Consider the following 19,634-nt stretch of genomic DNA (forward strand, 5'->3'; position numbering starts at 1 on the left):
CTTACATCTCCTCAGTCATCTCAAAGTACACTCCTACTTGGCCTCTCCACTTATGTGATGATCTCCATCTGTTCTGATTTCTAGTTCTCATGCGTGCTTCCAAGATTACTTATACTAGTATGGCTGGTCCATCCCTAACAGTGACAAAATGCCACTGTGCCCCATGCTATGCCTTTTAACTCTCTATATGCCACTGTGCCCCATGATATGCCTTTTGACCCCCCTATGTGCCACTCTGCCTCCAGAAATGCCTTATACCCCTATATGCCACTCTGGCATTTAGGGGGTTAAAAGGCATATTATGGGGCAGAGTGGCATAAAGGGAGGTATAAGGTATTTCAGGAGGCAGAGTGGCGTATAGAGGGTTAAAAGGTATTTCTGGTGGCATTAAGGGGGTTAAAAGGCATTTCATAGAGCACTCTGCCTACAGAAATACACACACACACACACACACACACACACACACACACACACTTACCGGTGCTTTCGACTCCCTGCTGTGTAGTCTGGCAGCGGGTAGACGCACCTGAACTCTCCTCTATGGCAGTCGGGGAAGGTCTGCGCGATGGACGCAGACAACCCCCGCTGCTAACCGAACCTCCTTCCGGCTGCAGTGGAAGTTGTCTACACAAATCGCGTAGACGTCTACCCTCTGCCCCGGCAATACAGCAGGGAGTCAGAAGCACCGGTAAGTTTTGGGGGGGGGTTAAATGTGGGGGATAAGACAAGAGGATCCAGGTCCCCTGCAGTGCTGCGGGGATCTGGATCTTAGGCTCATAGTCAGACCCCGGTTATAAGACGAGGGATATTTTTCAGAACATTTGCTCTGAAAAAACCCTTGTCTTATAATCAAGCAAATATGGTACGTTATATACTACTTGTTATGTTTTGCCTGCACATTTTACAGTATTGCGAAAATTGATGGCACTATATAAAATAATAATAATAAAATAATAATAATAAAATAACTCATGAGTAGCTCACTCATGAAAGACTGGAACAGATTTTCAAGATAGTACATTGCTCATCCGCATTTGTACAGGTTGCTAATACATACATTAGGTGAAACTGGACATATATCACCTACAGAGTGAACCTGAAGCCTTTTGGATAAAACCAAATAAATCTTTCTGTAGTTATGCTAAGCCTATCTTTACATATGTATAGTGTAATGTAGGGGTATATGGCAGAGATTTATTGATAGATACTTTAACCTCTAAAAGATTTCAGGAAGTGATTATTTTAGTGCGGACCGGACACTTGTGTATTTCAGTGGAGCTCTCCAGTGCTGAGCTAGTGAGAATGGGCTAGTTGACCCTTCAGAGATTTTACAGACTAACCTAAGATAAAGATTTTCATCTCAAAGGTATTTCACCAGCTCAGATAAATGAATATCCCCCATAGCATGCAATCCCCGAAACTGGATTTTTAATACCTTTTGATGAGTGGTATATTTGTTAGAACAAAGCACCCCACCACATTATTCTATATAGCTGTCAGTTGCTTGTCAGTTGCATTTCTAAACACACTGCATATTAATTTTAACGTGCTTGTCAGCAGAAAACACAATTTCAGTGGCACTTTTGGTATTTTTGTTTAATGTATTTCTAGCATTTGCTTGTTCTCATTGAGCGCGCTGCTCATTTGCTCCAGAGATTGACCCGTCGTAGCATTTTATATTTCTATTAAAGTCTTTTGCTATTACATTTCGAGGTAAGAGTTGTTGACTAGCAAAAGAAAGGAACAGATTTTTTTTTGTGCTTTCCGGAAGCATGTGTGTGGGTGCCAGAGATTAATACAAACATCTCGTGGTCTCCCTGCTTTGGTTGCAGATGGGAGGATGCAGTGCCCCACCCTGACCACTTCCCATTTTGCTTTTTTTTTCGTTTTCTGCAAGAGCTAGCGCTGTTAGGCAATTGTGGGAAACGTGTTGCCACGTACCCATCTTGACCAGCTTGTAACCTTTTATGCAGAGTTTATAAACTTTTACCTTTACTTTGGTAAGAGAAAAAATAACTAACCCTTTGCCCTAATCTTTACTGAGAATGTGATGCAATTTTACCCAATATAACACATTTCACAATTCAAAACAGGGACATTTTCCATCTACTTAGAAGAAAGGGAGTTAAGACAATAGGAGGTCTTTACTGTGTCTTCTACCCCTCCCCTTAATCCTTCTTTCGCTTCTTTGATGACAAAAAAATGTAAGAATTTCTTCTTCAGAGACTTATGTGGAAATTACAAATTTGGAAATGAATTGTGTGGATGCGGCGATATCGAACAATGTTTTAGGGGATTGTTTGAAAATAGAAAGCCAAGTAACTGGAAACTGGACCGTTCATTATAAATATGTATAAAGATTATGATGTATTTATCAAGAGATAGATCCACAAATCAAAGCCAGGTAGAAAAAGGGACCTTGGCTTTACTTATCTTCACCGGTCAGATATTTGAACTAGAAACAAAAATGTTTAATGCTTTTACGTTGTAATTAATGGATGGCAACTAAAAAAAGGATGGTCAGAAAGTAGGCTGATTTCATGAAGATGTTAAAAGTAGTAGAAGAAAGTCCAATCAGCACCTTTGAAACTGTGTAGGGCCTGGGTTGTGAACTTTTGCTATATGACATTGACCTCTAAGTTTGCACTGATGAACTCATGCCAGAAAAGGTGTAATATTTCACCCACGATTCTTTGCTCAATTACTGGAAAGTGGTTTGCTGTCCTTGTAAAAAAAAAAAAGAAAAAAAAAAGGTACATTACAATGGTGATTCTTACTCTAATAAAATTAGTGACTAAAATGTAAAGGGCTTACAGCAGGCCAATGTATAACCAGCAAGAGGCTCACCCAGATGACCCTGTTTTAGAGTAATCAAATAAACATTTTATTCCTTAATTTAATTCTTTAGATTTGCCACCGTAGCAAGACTATGCCATCTATATCGTTATGTGGTTAACACCTCTCCCTTCAAATTAAGCCTCTCAGTTCCGTTCTCACGATTTTTTTTCTCTTTCTCAAGCATATACGATAGTGTTAACTATGTGCCACAATCACCCATCAGTAGTGTGGTGATTATCATTTGGTTAAAAAAAAAGGTTTTTTTCACAGATAATAAGGTTTAGAGTTATAGCGAAGTGATAGAGTATACATTTTGTCATCAAGTATTGCTACGGTTATGAAAATGAAATTTTACAACTGTATATATGCATACCCCTCATACATACTTATGTTTAATATATATGGGGAAATTTATTTTTGAAAACTGAAATATAATGTTTCATGTTGCAATGATAGGAGAAACGTATAGTTAAGATGGCTAACTGACTGTTTAATTGCAAGGTTTCAAGACCAAGTTGTTAGGTTCCTTCCTCAGGCATTAATGAAGCTAACGGGAAAAAGAAAAAATGTTGGTGTACTAATCTAGTCTCAGGCTGAAATAATACAAATGCGTAATATGAGGCCTACCAAACAGGTGTGAGCATGCTGCAAATACAGTGTATTGACTGTACAATGTATACAAAAAACAAAAACTATCTGCGCTTCTCACCCTATTAAAGTTGGCAACAAATATATAAACATAACATAAATGAGAGGTAGGCTTCATATTACACATTAGTATTATTTGAGCCTGAGACTAGTTTAGCGCACCAACATTTTTTCTTTTCCCTGTTTTCACATATTTGAGGTTGTTGGCCCCTCATCAGTCTGGTTGCAACTTGCTGTCCAGGGGTTAATTGGGAGGAGGCTTAATTACACCACCCCAACACATTAACCCCTTCAGTCCCCTATGGACGTACCGATACGTCCAAAAAACGCATCCCAAGAATCCCCTATTGACGTACCGGTACGTACAGCTCCTCTTGCAGTGGCAGGGACGCATCCCTGCCACCGCAAGGGAGATCAGGCTGTCAGAAGAAGCCAGCAGAAGCCAGCATCGTCTGCTTTCTGCTGTCCGATCTCCGCGATTTTAAACTGCGCGTTCGGGCATTCCCTTCCGGGTTGCGTCACTGCTGACGTAACCCGGAACTTCATCGGAGGACAGGATATCCCCTGCAGGGGATATCCTGTCCTCCGATGAGGCACAGACGCCGCGATCTCTATGCACGTCTGCGAGGACCTGCATAGAGATCACAGTGTGATCTTTCAGGGGGATCGCGGGGAGTGAGAAACCATGTCTCTCACCCTCCTCCCATGCTGAGACAGAAAAGGAGAAAAAAAAAAAAACGGTTAGTCATTTAAAAAATAATAGTCAAAAAATCATTAAAACAATAATATAAATAATAAATAATAAAATAATAAATAAAAAAAAAATAATGTGAGCTAAGTCATGTCGTTGTGACATCACTGGCATTAATAAAATGTTCAAGAGGTCCCTAAGAGGACCTATGTGCCACTCTGCCTCCAGAAATGCCTTATACCCCTATATGCCACTCTGGCATTAAGGGGGTTAAGAGGCATATTATGGGGCATATAGGGAGGTTTAAGGCATTTCAGGAGGCAGAGTGGCGTATAGAGCGTTGAAAGGGCATTTCTGGAGGCAGAGTGGCATTAAGGGGGTTAAAAGGCATTTCATAGAACACTCTGCCTCCAGAAATGCCTTATGCCCCCTGTGACGAACCCTGTCTGGTCTTCACTGTTATTATTATTATTATAGTTATTTGTACCCGGTTTGAATGTGGCTGCAGCTCCAACCTTCAAAGAGACGATCCTATAATCTGGCTGGGGCTCTTAATCAGCCAGCACAGCCCTATCTGCCCAGACGGCACCCGCACTACAGGGGGGGATAACACAGGTGGGGGAACCCATTGTATCCCTTAATCCCCTCACCTGATACATCCCCTGTATACTGATGGGATTTGTGAGGGGATGTGACTGATAGGATTGGGGGTTGGGTTTGGTGCACAGTGAATGATGATTGTATATAAGTTCTGTGTGTTTGTAATAAAGAGAGTTCTGTTTTTAACCTCAAAGCATGAAGTTCTGTCTCATGATTGAGGGAAGTGCTGGTCTGTGACTGCTTTCTTCGGACAGCCACAGCGTGTCCGCTTACTGGGAGAGGGAAGGAGCTGACGGGCGGATGTGTCCAGTCTGGGGCACAGGACGATCCGTCACATTGGTGGCAGCGGTGGGATCTACTCCTTCCAGGCCAGAGCGGACCAAAGCAACTAGCCGCAGAACAAAGTTATACCCTGGCGAGGAAGAGCCAAACGGATCCACAGATGGAGTGGATTGAACAGTCACCGGGATGCGGGGTGACTTGGAGGGGAGTCGAGACCCTCGAATCGGAGACTCCAGTATGGGAGTTTGAGAGACGGACCCGAGCCCGGCTCGTGAGATGGAGAGCGGCCCTAGAAAAGTGGAGCGCCCGCCAAGGTACACATCTGCCCACCCTAGAACAACGAATCAGGGACCAGGTGAATGGGAGGCTCTACTTGTTCGGGGGACCTGCATCTCCAGGTGAGGTTGCAGAGCTAGAGAGGCTGGTCCGACAGGAGATTGGGCTCGAAGAGGAGTACCGAGCCATATACTGGGAAGCCCGAGGCCCGCAGCGAAAATCCAGAAAGCCCCATTCTCCGGAAGGGATGGATGTTGGCGGGCCTGGCCTGTTGTGGGAGGCATTCGAGGAAAGGGGTGTCTTTGGCAATGGCAACATGGACCGATGGTGGGACATTAGTGACAAGCGCCGGAGAGCCCTGCCGCCCACTGCAACAAGTGAACTCAGCCAAGACCTTGAGAGACTAGTAGACAGAGAATGGTGCCTCGAGGCAGAATACTTGGCGCTGTTCGAGGGGAGCTACGCCCTGCAGTGTGAGCCGACAGATGTCACAGAGCGAGCTCCGGAGGCCGCTCACTGTAATTGGCAAGCCTCTGGACTTGAAGGTTCAGCCACTCTGCCCCTGGTATTGCAGCCAGAGCCCGAAGAGGTGAAAGTGGGCAATCACTTTTGGGAGGAAGTCTTCCAGGCGATTATGGACCGGATGCAGTCGCCGGAATTTGAGGCAGCGGTCTATGGGTTTCCACTAGAGGCGGCAGAAGCGCCAACAACAGGGCAGAGAGACGCTGTTCTCTGCCCAGCACCATGCGCCCCTCCTCCCCCGGCTGAAGCGCCGGCAGCGGGGCAGAGTGCCGCTGGCCTCTGCCCGCCCCACAGTGAAAGGTCCCTGCCTGCTAGCAGGGACCCACCAGGGCAGTGCAACGCGATCCTCTGCCCAGCACTGCAAAATGCCAGACTGGCAGAAGAGCCGGCCACGGGGCAGAGTGCTGCTGGCCTCTGCTCATCCCCCAGCACAGTGTTCCCGCCGGCTAACGAGGACCAACCAGAAGTGCTGGCACCCGGAGAGAGAGTCGCTGACCTCTGTCCTGCACCAGCAATCCTCGCGCTGGCTGAAACGCCGGCAACAGGGCAGAGGGACGCTGTTCTCTGCCCAGCACCATGCGCCTCTCCTACTCCGGCTGAAGCGCCGGCACCGGGGCAGAGTGCCGCTGGCCTCTGCCCTCACGAAAATGAAAGGTCCCTGCCTGCTAGCAGGGACCCACCAGGGCAGTGCGACGCGATCCTCTACCCAGCACCGCAAAATGCCAGACCGGCAGAAGAGCCGGCCACGGGGCAGAGTGCTGCTGGCCTCTGCTCATCCCCCAGCACAGTGTTCCTGCCGGCTAACGAGGACCAACCAGCAGTGCTGACACCCGGAGAGAGAGTCGCTGACATCTGTCCTGCACCAGCAATCCTCGCGCTGACTGAAACGCCGGCAACAGGGCAGAGTGCTGCTGGTCTCTGCCCGCCCCACAGCGAAGGGTCCCTACCTGCTAGCAGGGAACCACCAGCGGAAGAGCTAGCCACAGGGCAGAGTGACGCTGTTCTCTGCCCAGCACCGTTCCCTGCACAAGCAGAAGCACTGGCAACCGGGCAGAGAGTCGCTGACCTCTGCCCTGCACTGCTTACACCCCCATTATCTGGCTCTCCCCAGCACGAGCATCTGGGAGGGGGCGCAGGCGGCGACCCTCCCCAGCGGCCGTCACCAATTATGGGAGGAAGGGCAACCGGCACTCCTCCCCAGCGGCATGGTCCAGTGGGCAAAACGAGCCCCAGCTCAGAGAGCCAGGTAGGGGTAAGTGAAACTGCTGCTGCTTTGGAGTGGGCTCTTGTTGTTTGGGTGGGGGAATGTGGAGCGGACTCGGGACAAGCCCGTAGTCAGGGTAACCATGGGAGGGTTCCATCAGGTTGGGAGGGAGCCGAGTCTGGGCTGAGGGCCCAGAGGGGAAAGGAAGCCCTGGAGAAAGGTCTCCCATGCCTGCAGAGGAGACTAAAGAGGGCTGCCCATTGGAGAGGCTTCTGGGCTGGCCTCTTACCCTTTGACTACGGGCCAGGCCTAGGAGCCTGGGTGACTGACATGGGGCTGCCAGGGTGCCCCAGAGGCCGCACGCCCGCTCTCCCTACCCCGCAGGACTAGAGACAGTAGAGGCCCGGTCATCCCCAAGCCGATCCGTTAGGGATCTGGCTGTGTCTGCCGGACGTTTGCACAAGAGGGGAGTAATGTGACGAACCCTGTCTGGTCTTCACTGTTATTATTATTATTATAGTTATTTGTACCCGGTTTGAATGTGGCTGCAGCTCCAACCTTCAAAGAGACGATCCTATAATCTGGCTGGGGCTCTTAATCAGCCAGCACGGCACCCGCACTACAGGGGGGGATAACACAGGTGGGGGAACCCATTGTATCCCTTAATCCCCTCACCTGATACATCCCCTGTATACTGATGGGATTTGTGAGGGGATGTGACTGATAGGATTGGGGGTTGGGTTTGGTGCACAGTGAATGATGATTGTATATAAGTTCTGTGTGTTTGTAATAAAGAGAGTTCTGTTTTTAACCTCAAAGCATGAAGTTCTGTCTCATGATTGAGGGAAGTGGTGGTCTGTGACTGCTTTCTTCGGACAGCCACAGCGTGTCCGCTTACTGGGAGAGGGAAGGAGCTGACGGGCGGATGTGTCCAGTCTGGGGCACAGGACGATCCGTCACACCCCCCATTTAACACTGCCCTGCCACCCACCAAAACTTACCTGTGCTTCTGACTCCTCCGTCATGCAGCCGGGGCAGCATGTAGATGTCTACGTGATTCGCGTAAACAACTTACACTGCAGCCGGAAGGAGGTGTGGCTAGCAGCGGGGGTTGTCTGCGTCCATCGTGCAGACCTTCCCTGACTGTCAGAGATCAGAGTTCCCCGCACCGGTCCCCTGCAGCTGCGGGGGATCTGGATCTTAGTCGTCTCATAGTCAGACCTATTTGAGGTCTGGTTATAAGACAACTCCGATTATAAGACGAGGAGTATTTTTCAGAGCGTTTGCTCTGGAAAGAAACCTCGTCTTATAATCGCGCAAATACGGTGTGTGTGTATATATATATATATATATATATATATATATATATATATATATATATTAAAATAAATTAAATATACATAAAAAAGATAATAAAAAAATTAAAAAACCTTACATCCCATTGCCCTAGCATAACATCTACCCAGTATAACCCTCCTGCCCCTGTTCAAAACACCCAAACCCGTTAAGCCATAAGCATAAAAATTCTACAAAAAATGTACACCTTTATAGTATTTTCCCTGGTGCTGGGAAAGTATGGAAAATCTATATAAATTAGGTATTTCTGAAATCAGGACACCTGAATTTATAAACTTGGAGGGGATTTTCCATCACTTTACCTAATTTTGTGAGGATTCAGAGGGAAAATTGTAAAAGAATTAGGTGGTTTTTTTAAAATTTTCGCTAGTTCGTTCTAAATTTTCAGCTAATCTAACTATGGTATCAAAAGAAAGCTCTATCTCTCCTTGAAAAAACAATATATAGTTTACATGGGTACACTATTCACAGGAAAAGAGAATAATCGCTGAACCGATTGCAAAAATGGCAAAATTGCTCCGGGACTTGAGGTACCAAAAACCCCCGGGATTGAAGGGGTTAATAAGGTTTTGGTAGCAGTATTACCCACTGTAGGAGGTGAGAGTAGGTTCTCACCCTGTTGAGTGTGCCTTGATGTGGCAGGTGAGCTTAATTATGCTTTGGCCAATTCATATAACCAAAACCTCTCATTTATATTATGTTTATATATTTTTTTGCCATTTTTTATTAGGGTGAGAAGCACAGACAGTTTTTGTTTTTTGTATTTAATGTAGCTTAAACAGAATTTCCTACATACAAAAGCACAGTTAACAAGTTTAGCATCTTTGGTCAGGTTTACTCCCTGGTTAGAGGGGCTATAAAACCATTTGACAGATGCCAGATCAAAGAAGGTGTCAAATGTTAGCAGGAATAAGTTGGTTGTAGTAATACACTGTTTGTAAGAGTATTATTAATTTGTAAGGTTGTATCTGGAGGTGAATTTGCTGTCTTTATTTAGGCCGGTGAGTAGAGCATTAAACCGACATATCCGTTTGACCTCCCATATTTTTCTCTCCCTCTGGGCGCGAAACAATCCCATCGGTACTAAAAAGTTTACATCCTGTATGCTGTGCCCAGGTTGACAGAAGTGCTCTCCAACAGGTCTATTTTTTTCTGGTTGATGGTATGTCTGTGGGAATTAAACTGTGTAATGCTTGGCTTGTTTCTCCCACACACATTGCTGTTGGGCATTTCAAACACACGATGAGGTACACCATGTTAGATGATTTGCATGTAAAACAGCCATTGATTTTGTGGTGCAAGTGTGAGCCTGGTCTTAGTATTTTATGTGTGAACAGCTCTCAAATCTTTTTTGTTGGCAGGGAGCGATTCCATTTACTGTTTGTCCGTGTTGGGTGCTCCTCACAATCTGTTGTTTGAGATTGGGAGGCTATTTGAATGAAAGTAGTGGGGGATGTGGGAATATTGTCTGAAGTCTTTAATCAGTGTGCAGGATTGCTTGTAGTTCCCTTGATCATGCATAGGGCTTCCATTTGTGGATTGTAGGTTACCACTAAAGGCACTCAAACTCTCTTTTGTGGCTGCTGATATCTCAGTTTTTTTTTCTCTGGGGAAATTCCTGGCTCACTTTTTCTGGCTTTTATAGTGTGCCCATGGTTGATGAACTCCTTCCTGAGATTCTGGAGGTGTTTATCTTGGTCTGTAGAATCCAAACAGATTCAGATTTTTTGTATGTCTTTTACTGTAGATGATTGAGTTTCTGGTATGTCTCGGTTGGAAACTGTTGTGTTTTGGGTAGTTTGGCCTGTCTGTTGGTTTACGATAGAGTGAAGTCTGAATGGACTAGTTCTTAATGTAAATGGTAGTGTCTAGGAATTCGATGTTTGTGTAGGAGTAGCTCAGTTTCAATTTCAGGTTGGGATAGAAGGCATTATATTCTTCGTTAAATCTGAGGAGTTCCTCTTCGCACCCAGTGTGGAAGATTAGGATATCGTGTGTGTAGCGGAGATATACCAGTGGTTCGGTGGGGCAAGCGGAGATGTAGTCCTCCTCCAGTTTGGCCATGAACAAATTAGCATATTGTGGTGCCATGCATGTGTAGTAATGTCAGGACTAGACTCCAATAGTGGTTTTAAAACAAATCTTTAAGTAGAATATCAAAAGTGATATTTTTCTTGGGGAGAACAGGGAGGGAGCTGAGGTGCTGTTCCATCTGCACTATAATAACTAAGCTCCACAATTGATATCTTATTACACCGCTGACTGTTGTAGAGGTTCATCTATTCAGTCGGCATCATTTGACAATTCATTTTCCAAGAAAATGCTTATCGAATGGGCAGTTAGCTCATCCTTGCTAATGCTTGTGTATGTACGAGTGTTTTAATATCAAAATGATGGAAACTGTGGTTTTAAACAGTACCGCTCTTCTAGGTGCTGAAACTCTTGTGGTTTAAGAAACATGCATTGCTTTTTTTCTTTTTTGTTAATATGAATATCGGCAAATAAACATCCTAGGTTATGTATACTTCAATGCCGGGAATTCAGATGTTGTTTTGCAGAGAGGCACTATTTTCAGCAATTCAGTTTGTGGTAGAAAGCCCATCAACTAGACAAGGGCTACCAGTCACCAGCAAAGTTAAGACAGTTAAGCACCGGTACAGTCAGAAACTTAGCACCAAGAAGTAATAGATTTTAAGTTAACATTTTTAATAACCCTCTCTGGTTTCCTGCCATACTATGATTGTTTTATAGATGGTAAGTTAGTTGCCAGCTTTACAAAAATGTGGTAGTGCTTCTAGGTTTCTAACGCAGTTATGTCCAATTTTTTCTCCCCTAAAAGGGCAACTGTAGTGAATGAGAAAAAAATGTTTCATTTAAATTTCTTAAATGCTAATAAATGCTAATAAAAGCATCTAGGAAATACCTTTTTCAGCTCCCACACTCCCACTATAGCATTCACGTGACTCTGCTGGATTCCTGTTCTCCTGGCCGGTACAAGAGACGCTGCTCACGACCAGCACACCGGTAGGCATCCCGGCCCCTCCGGATGATTACTTTTGGACGGTTTTTATTTCGGCATTTTGCCGATTAATGCCCTTTTTGGCCGATTGTATTTCGGCCACTCATATATCAGTGCAGCTCTACTTCCAGGGCTCCACCATAGAAGCCCCGGCGGAAGTACCGGCCAGCAGCGGCGGAGGTTGTCTGTGTGCATCGCGCAATGTTCGCCTTCATTTTCCTGTAGCTTAAAAATAGCTCTGCTGCTATCATGTGAAATTTTGGAGGTTTTGCAGTTTCGTTTATTTCATTAGGAACCCTCCTCGTTATTGTAGATTTGCTTGTACATATCCAAATGCACTATATGAGATTTTCCTGCAGATTTAGTTAAAATAAAGCATACATTTTATTTAAAACACAATAAAAATAACACCTGAAATTTTACTTTACGTGCCATATGAACTGTTTAGGGCTGAAACAACGAATCGATAAAATTGATGATGATCGATAGCGGAAATCGTTGTCGACGATTTCCATTATCAATTAATCGAGTGATCGATTTGTTGTTGGAGCACTCGGTTCGTTTTACCTCCTCCGCAAGCGTTTCTCCGCTTCTGCTACGCGCTCTGCAGTCTCCACCTTCGTGACCTCGGACGTGACGCGCTTCAATTAAGAAAAGGGTATTGGTCTGCAGTTCGAATAAAGTTTTCAACTTCTTGAAGGTTGGAAGTGGAACGAGTCCATAGCTGAGGTAAGTGATTCTCTATGTGCGAGTGTCAGAGTGGGAGACTGGGTGCAGGGCTGGTTGTGAGTTGGGGATGCAGGGCTGGTTGTGAGTTGGGGATGCAGGGCTGGGTGTGGGAGACTGGGTGCAGGGCAGAGTGGGGGTGGGGATGCAGGGCAGAGTGGGGGTGGGGATGCAGGGCAGAGTGGGGGTGGGGATGCAGGGCAGAGTGGGGGTGCAGGGCAGAGTGGGGGTGCGGGGTGGGGTGCAGGGCAGGGTGTGGGTGCAGGGCAGAGTGTGGGTGGGGGTGCAGGGCAGAGTGGGAGAGTGGGTGCAGAGTGCAAAGTGCTGGGGCAAAGTGCAGGGTGCAAAGTGCTGATGCTGGGGCAAAGTGCTGGGTGCAAAGTGCTGATGCTGGGGCAAAGTGTGGGTGCTGGGACCAGAGTGCTTGGGCAAAGCGCTGGGGCAAGTGCAAATATGGGTGCTGGGAAAACTACATTGCAATAATAATTAATACACCAAACTTATTTTTGTATTCTATCTGCAAAGAACACCGCACATAATAATAAAAATGGCTGAGGGTTCTGGCAAGGCAACCGCTGAAAAAAGTGTGTGACCCAACAAAACTAGTTTGATAAATAGTGTTTTTTATTACATCATAACAAATAAGAATGTTAATGTAAATTTTAAGTTGTGTTTAACATCCAGTTTATTAAATTACATTACAAAACGTGCATATTGGTTTTTTTTAATCCGATTAATCGAAAAAATAATCGGCCAACTAATCAATTATTAAAATAATCGCTAGTTGCAGTCCTAGAACTGTTCCAATGTCATGTTTTATAGTATGCCAGCATATGAGCTTTACAAATAAAATGCTAAATACATTCTGGAAAGGACACTTATGGAAGGGCCAGGAAACTCATATTTCCGTGCTTGTGCATCGCTGCCACAAGTTCACAATGTTTTTATTTATGTATGTATTTGTTTACATCGCCTGTGAAAAATGACGATGCGACGGGAATAGCAGCAATCGCCAGAGAAACATTAGCATCAACATATTTTAGTGTTTTCACATTAAGGGCACGTGTTCTCTAGGCCTGTGTGTTATCATGTAGCAACTAATTGGTAATCAGGGGGGTAATTCAGTGCCTTCAAATGAAAGAATGCATTGTTTTTAAGAAAGCATGAGAAAAGTAGGATTTTAAGTGAAAATGGAATGAAGTTGAACAACTCTGTTCTAGTCAGCCCTCCATGTCTAGAATGTCGATAAAATATGACTAAATACTATGAGGCAGAGCTAAGCTGCTGATTTACGACATTGTGGCATATGATGGCACTGTAAGTCAATAAGTAATAATTTTGTCTGTATTTTGTGACGTACCTTCCAAGTTTTCCTCTTTATGAGGATACAAGACTCATGTCGGTAGAACTCTGTGATACTGACTGTGATGCACTCATACCCAACAAACACTCAAAGCTCCATTATATCATTAAAAGTCTGCCTATCACAAAGGAACCAAACCGTTTGAACCTCAAAGTGTGGTTAGTCTGCCACGAATGTTAACACTGGCAGTTTCAACAATTGTTTGAAACAATTGCTCGAAATTGGAGGATTGGCTTAAAATACTGATATGATGAAACAGACTTTGACTGTGGTTAAAAGATCCGTATATACTTTACAAACTACGTCAGTATTTTATTATATATTATTATATTTTTATGAAACCATACATCCCTTTCTCATACTTCATCCTGTACTGTGGAGGCAATTAACTGAAAAACTGACAAATAAATTGAAAGTCAATTAACCAAAGAAAAATGGAATATGATTTATTATTATTTTTATGATGCTACACATGGCTCATTATTTCAAAAATTACTCTTGGTGCTTCTGTTTATTCAAGTATTGCAAGCTTAGGTAAAGAAAAACACTAATTGCCTTACTCTTTTTGCTTGCTTGTCTATTCTCAGGTAAAAGCACACCAGTGAGCCATCTGGGACCATCTCATTTCCCAAAGACCCATGATCCCTTTCAGCCATTTGGAACAGAACCTGGAGACCCGTTTCAGAGTCGGAAGGCATTTGCAGACCCCTTCAGTGGCAAAGACCCCTTCGCCTCCTCGCAGCCGGGAAAACACTCAAAGGGAACATCTGCCGGGTTTGCAAACTTTGGCTCTGTAAGTTGAATCTCTCCTCCCCTTGTATAGAGGCCTGTGATCCTGTAGCCCAATAAAATGCTGCTACCTCTCTGCTGAAGTGGATGAAAATAGTGAATGCTTGGATGGTTTCCTGGCTGGATCTCTATGTACTCCATTGAAGAGCTCTAAGCCACTTCTGATCCCAAATCATTTTATATTTTGCATCTGGCAGTTTACTAACTACCGTGTACACCTTTAATAATGATGTGGTATCAGAAGTAAAACAAGTCAAATCTTATGCTTTTCTGTATCAATCAACATGTTTAATATTGCTTTTACACTTAATTGAAAGCAACCATACACCAGAGGCACTGGCCATGTTCATGGTAGCTAAATCAGGCCTGTCTTGCCACATTCCTTGTGATCCTATTCAAGTTTGTATTCTAATTATATTGTGACTCTGTGTTTTTAATTTATATTTCATAGTCTGCATGAGAGTGTGTATACATATGTGTGTACACTCACACACGTTAGTTTTAAAGTTCTACTTAAGGTTTCAGATATTAAAGCCTTAATAAGCCTAATTGTTGTATTATAAGACGAAAGTAATGTTTAGCATTCTAAACTAACCTAGCCATGACAGGTACTCATTCATAGATATGCCATATATATCACTATGCTTCAAAGGGGACATTCAATGTTCTTAGTAAAACCCAATTTCATGTAGTTTATAATGTGAAAAATATTAATTACAGGTCAGCATTCCAAACAGTATTAAAAATATTGACCCAAGTTCATTGTACTTTATTTTATAAAGACCCTTCTGTGTTGGTCTCCTTTAGCTTTTCACAAATAAGTCTTGTGGGAGGGAGGGTACAGTTATAAATGATGCTGGCCTGAATAAATCAGAAAATTTAGAATGCCTTGTTTGTCTGCAAGATGTTTTTTTTTCCTTAGCCATGGCCATTTTTGATTGTGTTGAGCATAATATTATGTACATGCGCGTGTCTACCTCCAGCAGTGCTGCAGTATGTTCACAATCAAGGTTGACATGCGTTCTTTGGGATACCTAGGATTGTCTCCATCTCAACTGTACACAAAACAATTTTTTACTTGTTTTGGGTGTGTTGCTGTTACCACATCTGGCAGTGCTGCTGTTAGTAGCCTATTTAAATCTTCATCTTTACTTCTTCTGGTTTAATGTTCCATGCACTGTCTGCCTTGCTATGTTGTACTTTCCTTATGTGTACAGTAATAATTTGTGTGTTTTTTCCAATAAATGAAAATCGTTTCCAGCATTCCCCTTCCTTTTATTTATTTCTCTGTGGGTCTTTTCCTTTTATGTCTCTGCTATCATCTTTTGCTGCTTTATAACAGTAGTTAACATTAAGAAGCTTTCGTTGATAATCAACCCCAAACATATATATCCATAGATTTTTTTTTTTTAAATCACGTGGGTTCTCTTTATGTTTTTGGTAAATAACAATCGATCTATTTAGCTGCATGGGGCATTTTGCATAAGATAAGTTCTCATGGGTTTATTTACTAAATATGCAATTAGCAGGAGAGTATTGAGCTATGCTTATTATGGGCCACCTCTGGCAAGTACCTATTTCAAGTGGAAGCTGAGCTGGCCCTGTATATTATTTCTATTGTGTATTTCAGTCAGTGAGACAACTTTTGGGAAACTTCACTGATTAATGGGTGTAATAGAAGGAGAGACTTTTGTAGTCTCGAAAGCTTGCAATCCACTTAGCCACTATAATATTTGCTTATTATATGTGAATGATATACGACCAGCTAAGTTATTCTTGCAAAAGATGTTTGTTGTGTTTGGCCCTTATAGTCCATAGCTTTAAAAAATTCTGCTCCTCACAGCAGGGGCGTATTTGACTCCCCAGGCGGATCCTGTTTGTGGCACCCCCCTCCCATTTTAAAATGTAAACACACCCACTGTATGTCAACTGGAAAAAAAAAACTAGAAATCTGAAAAAATGAATTAACATAAATACATAAAAGTTTAAATATATAACATTTACTGAAAAAATATGGCATGGCCTAACTCCTGCTATATACTTGGCTAGACATTGATGCTGGTACCATCACTATACACTGAGCCAGACATTGACGGTAGTGTAGCATAACACCCTATCACTATATACTAATCCAGACATTGACATAGTGGTCCTGTGCGCCTGAAGCAGCCTGCCTGTGCCGCCTCTGCCCCTGAAGCAGCCTGCCTGTGCCGCCTCTGCCCCTGAAGCAGCCTGCCTGTGCCGCCTCTGCCCCTGAAGCAGCCTGCCTGTGCCGCCTCTGCCCCTGAAGCAGCCTGCCTGTGCCTCCTCTGCCACTGAAGGCAGCCTGTCTGTGCTACACCTGGCCCTGAAGGCAGCCTGTCTGTGCTACACCTGGCCCTTAGGTAGCCTGCTTGCCCTATTTCTGCCCCTAAACACATTCAGGGGACATTCACTCATTCAATCACCCTCCTGCACCCCTTTACCTCACTTGTAGATTTTACTGGTCCGGGGTGGGGCACCCACTGGGGCCACGCAGATGTCAATGCAGCCCGCCGGCCACCTAACGCGGGTCTGCAGCTTATTGCTTTGGCACCCAGAAGCTGTTTGAGGAAACACTCTTTTCCACCTCACAATACATAAATCCACCCCATAATATCCTACTTCTTCAGATTAAGGTGTCCATATTCTTCCAGCCCTTTATAAAACAAATAAGGGAACCTTACATGGATTAAAATATAAAAAAAAATGAAAACCATTGCCGATCTTCCAGTTGAATGTCTTCTCTATCGGGAGTGATTGGTAGTACAGGTTCCGGCCTTGTCCATAGCATTCTGTTATTTTCTTATAATCCATAGCTGAATCTGCAGCTCTCTTGTGGAGTGAGTGATCTCTTCAAAACATGCTGCACCTCACAGCACCCCATCCATATCAGTTCTCATGCAGCACAATACAGAAATTCAGTATCCCTAATAAGGGATCCTTATTTGTATTAAAGGATTTTGTTTTAAAATATTAACATTACTTACCTTCGAAGTGACTGCCTATTCTCCCTAAAATATGCTGCTGTTTCCATTGTAATCTTCAGCTCTCCTGTGGAGCAAGTGCGTGATTTCCTCAAAACAGGCTGTACCTCAAATTACCTTGTCATTTGAATAATGTACATGGAGATTTCAGTATCATATCTTTTGTGGCAGCATGCAGAAATCAGCCCCCAATATCCCATTTATTCAGTTTAAGCTACCTTTCAGTCGAGTGTCTTCTCTCTCAACGACGACCTGTGCTGTCAGAGCCCATAACATGCTGCCGGTTCCTTTTTCTTTTCTTCTGAAAACCTTAAGGTAATTTTTGCGCAAACCTTGCCTGTACCGTTTACTTAATGATTTAAAAAAATAAGTACTACCCTCATAAACTAAATTCTTAAGTCTATCCACCTAGGCTATTACTGTGTAAATGTGCACACTACAGTAAACCGAGCCAAAACATTTTTTGGGGTTGAACGTTTTACCATTGATTTAAGGGATGTTTCATTGGGTGCTATGCAATTATTCTCTTTGTACATAACCACAGTAAATCGTGTTTTATTTGAAAGAAACTGTTCTCCTGAAATATCTCTTAACTTGCCGTAAACATGGCTGATCTGTCAAATGAAGCAAAGTTTTATGACAGTCCCCTCTGATTCGAGTTTATATGAGATTAGAAGCGAGAATCACAGGAACATGAAAAGGTAAAAAAAAATCTAGTTGGACAAGTTACACATACTTAAATAGAAAATGGTATTGTGTGGGAGAAGGCCCTCTCTAGCCTCGACAAATATGTTTGAAAATAAATTGATTTTTTTTTTATGTAAATAGATGTTTAAATGCATATATAATTTGTTACTAAAGAAGTGAACATCTGTTCTTTCCAGAACCTCTCATCAGCATAAATTGAAAAATCTGTATTATATACTAGCCATTTACCTAATAAAACATGCCACTTTTTCTTCCTAAGGTAAAGCGGTATATGTGATGTCACTCTCTGTGTCCAGAGATTTATCTGTCACTGAAAGCAGATTCACTTTCTAAGTCAGTACTCCCCTTTCATACATAGAATGAGGCAAGGGAAAAGCAGATTATTTAATAACAGGAAGTCAATATCCTAATGTGGTCATCTCTGATCTCAGCGTATATATTTATATTTTTAACCAGATGTTTCCATACACTGATTGAACTAAAAACACAAGATGTAAGGTGTAGGTAACTCTGAGAAAATGAATTAACTTATACTTTTGCTTTCTAAATATTTTTCACCCCTTCTTTCTTTTCTTGTGCTTGGAACATATTTACCAGCATGCGTCTATTCTTTGCTTCTTGATTGGCTGCTTGGTTTACATATATTTTATATAAATATACTTATTTTATATATGAGAGACATTTCGAACATGTATGATGAAGTGTTATCACTAATATACAATATATATATATATATATATATATATATATATATATTATTGTTTGAATTAACACAGTATAAAGAATGATCAATATATGTTAGAGGTGATACTCGGCAAAGTTCTATTAGGTGCTGTTGATACCCTGCCAGGATCCTCAAAAAAAAAAAAAGTAAGACTGTATTTAATGTATAGAATATATATAATGATACATTAAATCACGTGCCTAAAACTAATTGGAGTAAACTTGTCTCAGGTAGGTTCTCTAAAATAATTGTGCTAAAATTTTAATCTCTCTTGGAATATCAAAGACCCTCTCTGATCCAGGGTAACTCAGTATACATTGCCTTCTAACGGTGAAACCACTGACTTCCCTATATAGCTTGACGTCAGGAAGACTTTGATCCAGCACAGTTTCCCCTTGAGTCTGTATCCTTTGCCATGCTCCCATTCAGGTGAACAAGTATTCTTATGTGCAAACTTTGGTAATCATTTTTACCTCATTATTACACATCCGCACCCTAGTCCTAAAGCTTGCAGGCTAAGGTGTTTTTCTTATATTGGACCCTAGTTTAACATGCAAGAAAAAGTTAAAATGGAAATCTCTACTGCTAAAACATTCATTCTGTTCAATCTCAAAGATCAACTTCAGCTGGAAGAACTGGCAAAGGATATATAAATATGTATTAGAATTTGGTATTTGTACCATCTATCCACAAAAGCATTCTGGTCTTCTTTTAGTTTACCATTCTGTATTATGTCCAGTCAGTACAGATCTTTAATTTAACAAGTATTTGCTTGGTAATTTTTATGTAGGAATTCCCCTAATTTCTCCAATGTGGTATAGCTCGTGGTATTTATGGTTACCTTAGTAATCTGCTTACTTCCCAGTTTGAAGTGACATTGAGT

The 19,634-nt window shown here is 42.9% G+C and overlaps 1 protein-coding gene across 2 annotated transcripts in view; it reads left to right on the forward strand.

Annotated features, from left to right (window-relative positions):
- Window positions 1–19,634, forward strand: part of EPS15L1 (epidermal growth factor receptor pathway substrate 15 like 1) — a 68,599-nt gene that overhangs the window by 45,678 nt on the left and 3,287 nt on the right. For both annotated transcript variants that reach the window (XM_053464424.1, XM_053464432.1), the window contains one exon: window positions 14,113–14,318. In XM_053464424.1, the coding sequence (XP_053320399.1) occupies window positions 14,113–14,318 (206 nt within the window). The remainder of the gene's footprint in view (window positions 1–14,112; window positions 14,319–19,634) is intronic.

The sequence above is a fragment of the Spea bombifrons genome, chromosome 1 (genome assembly GCF_027358695.1).
Source record: "Spea bombifrons isolate aSpeBom1 chromosome 1, aSpeBom1.2.pri, whole genome shotgun sequence".
Classification (NCBI taxonomy): domain Eukaryota; kingdom Metazoa; phylum Chordata; class Amphibia; order Anura; family Pelobatidae; genus Spea; species Spea bombifrons.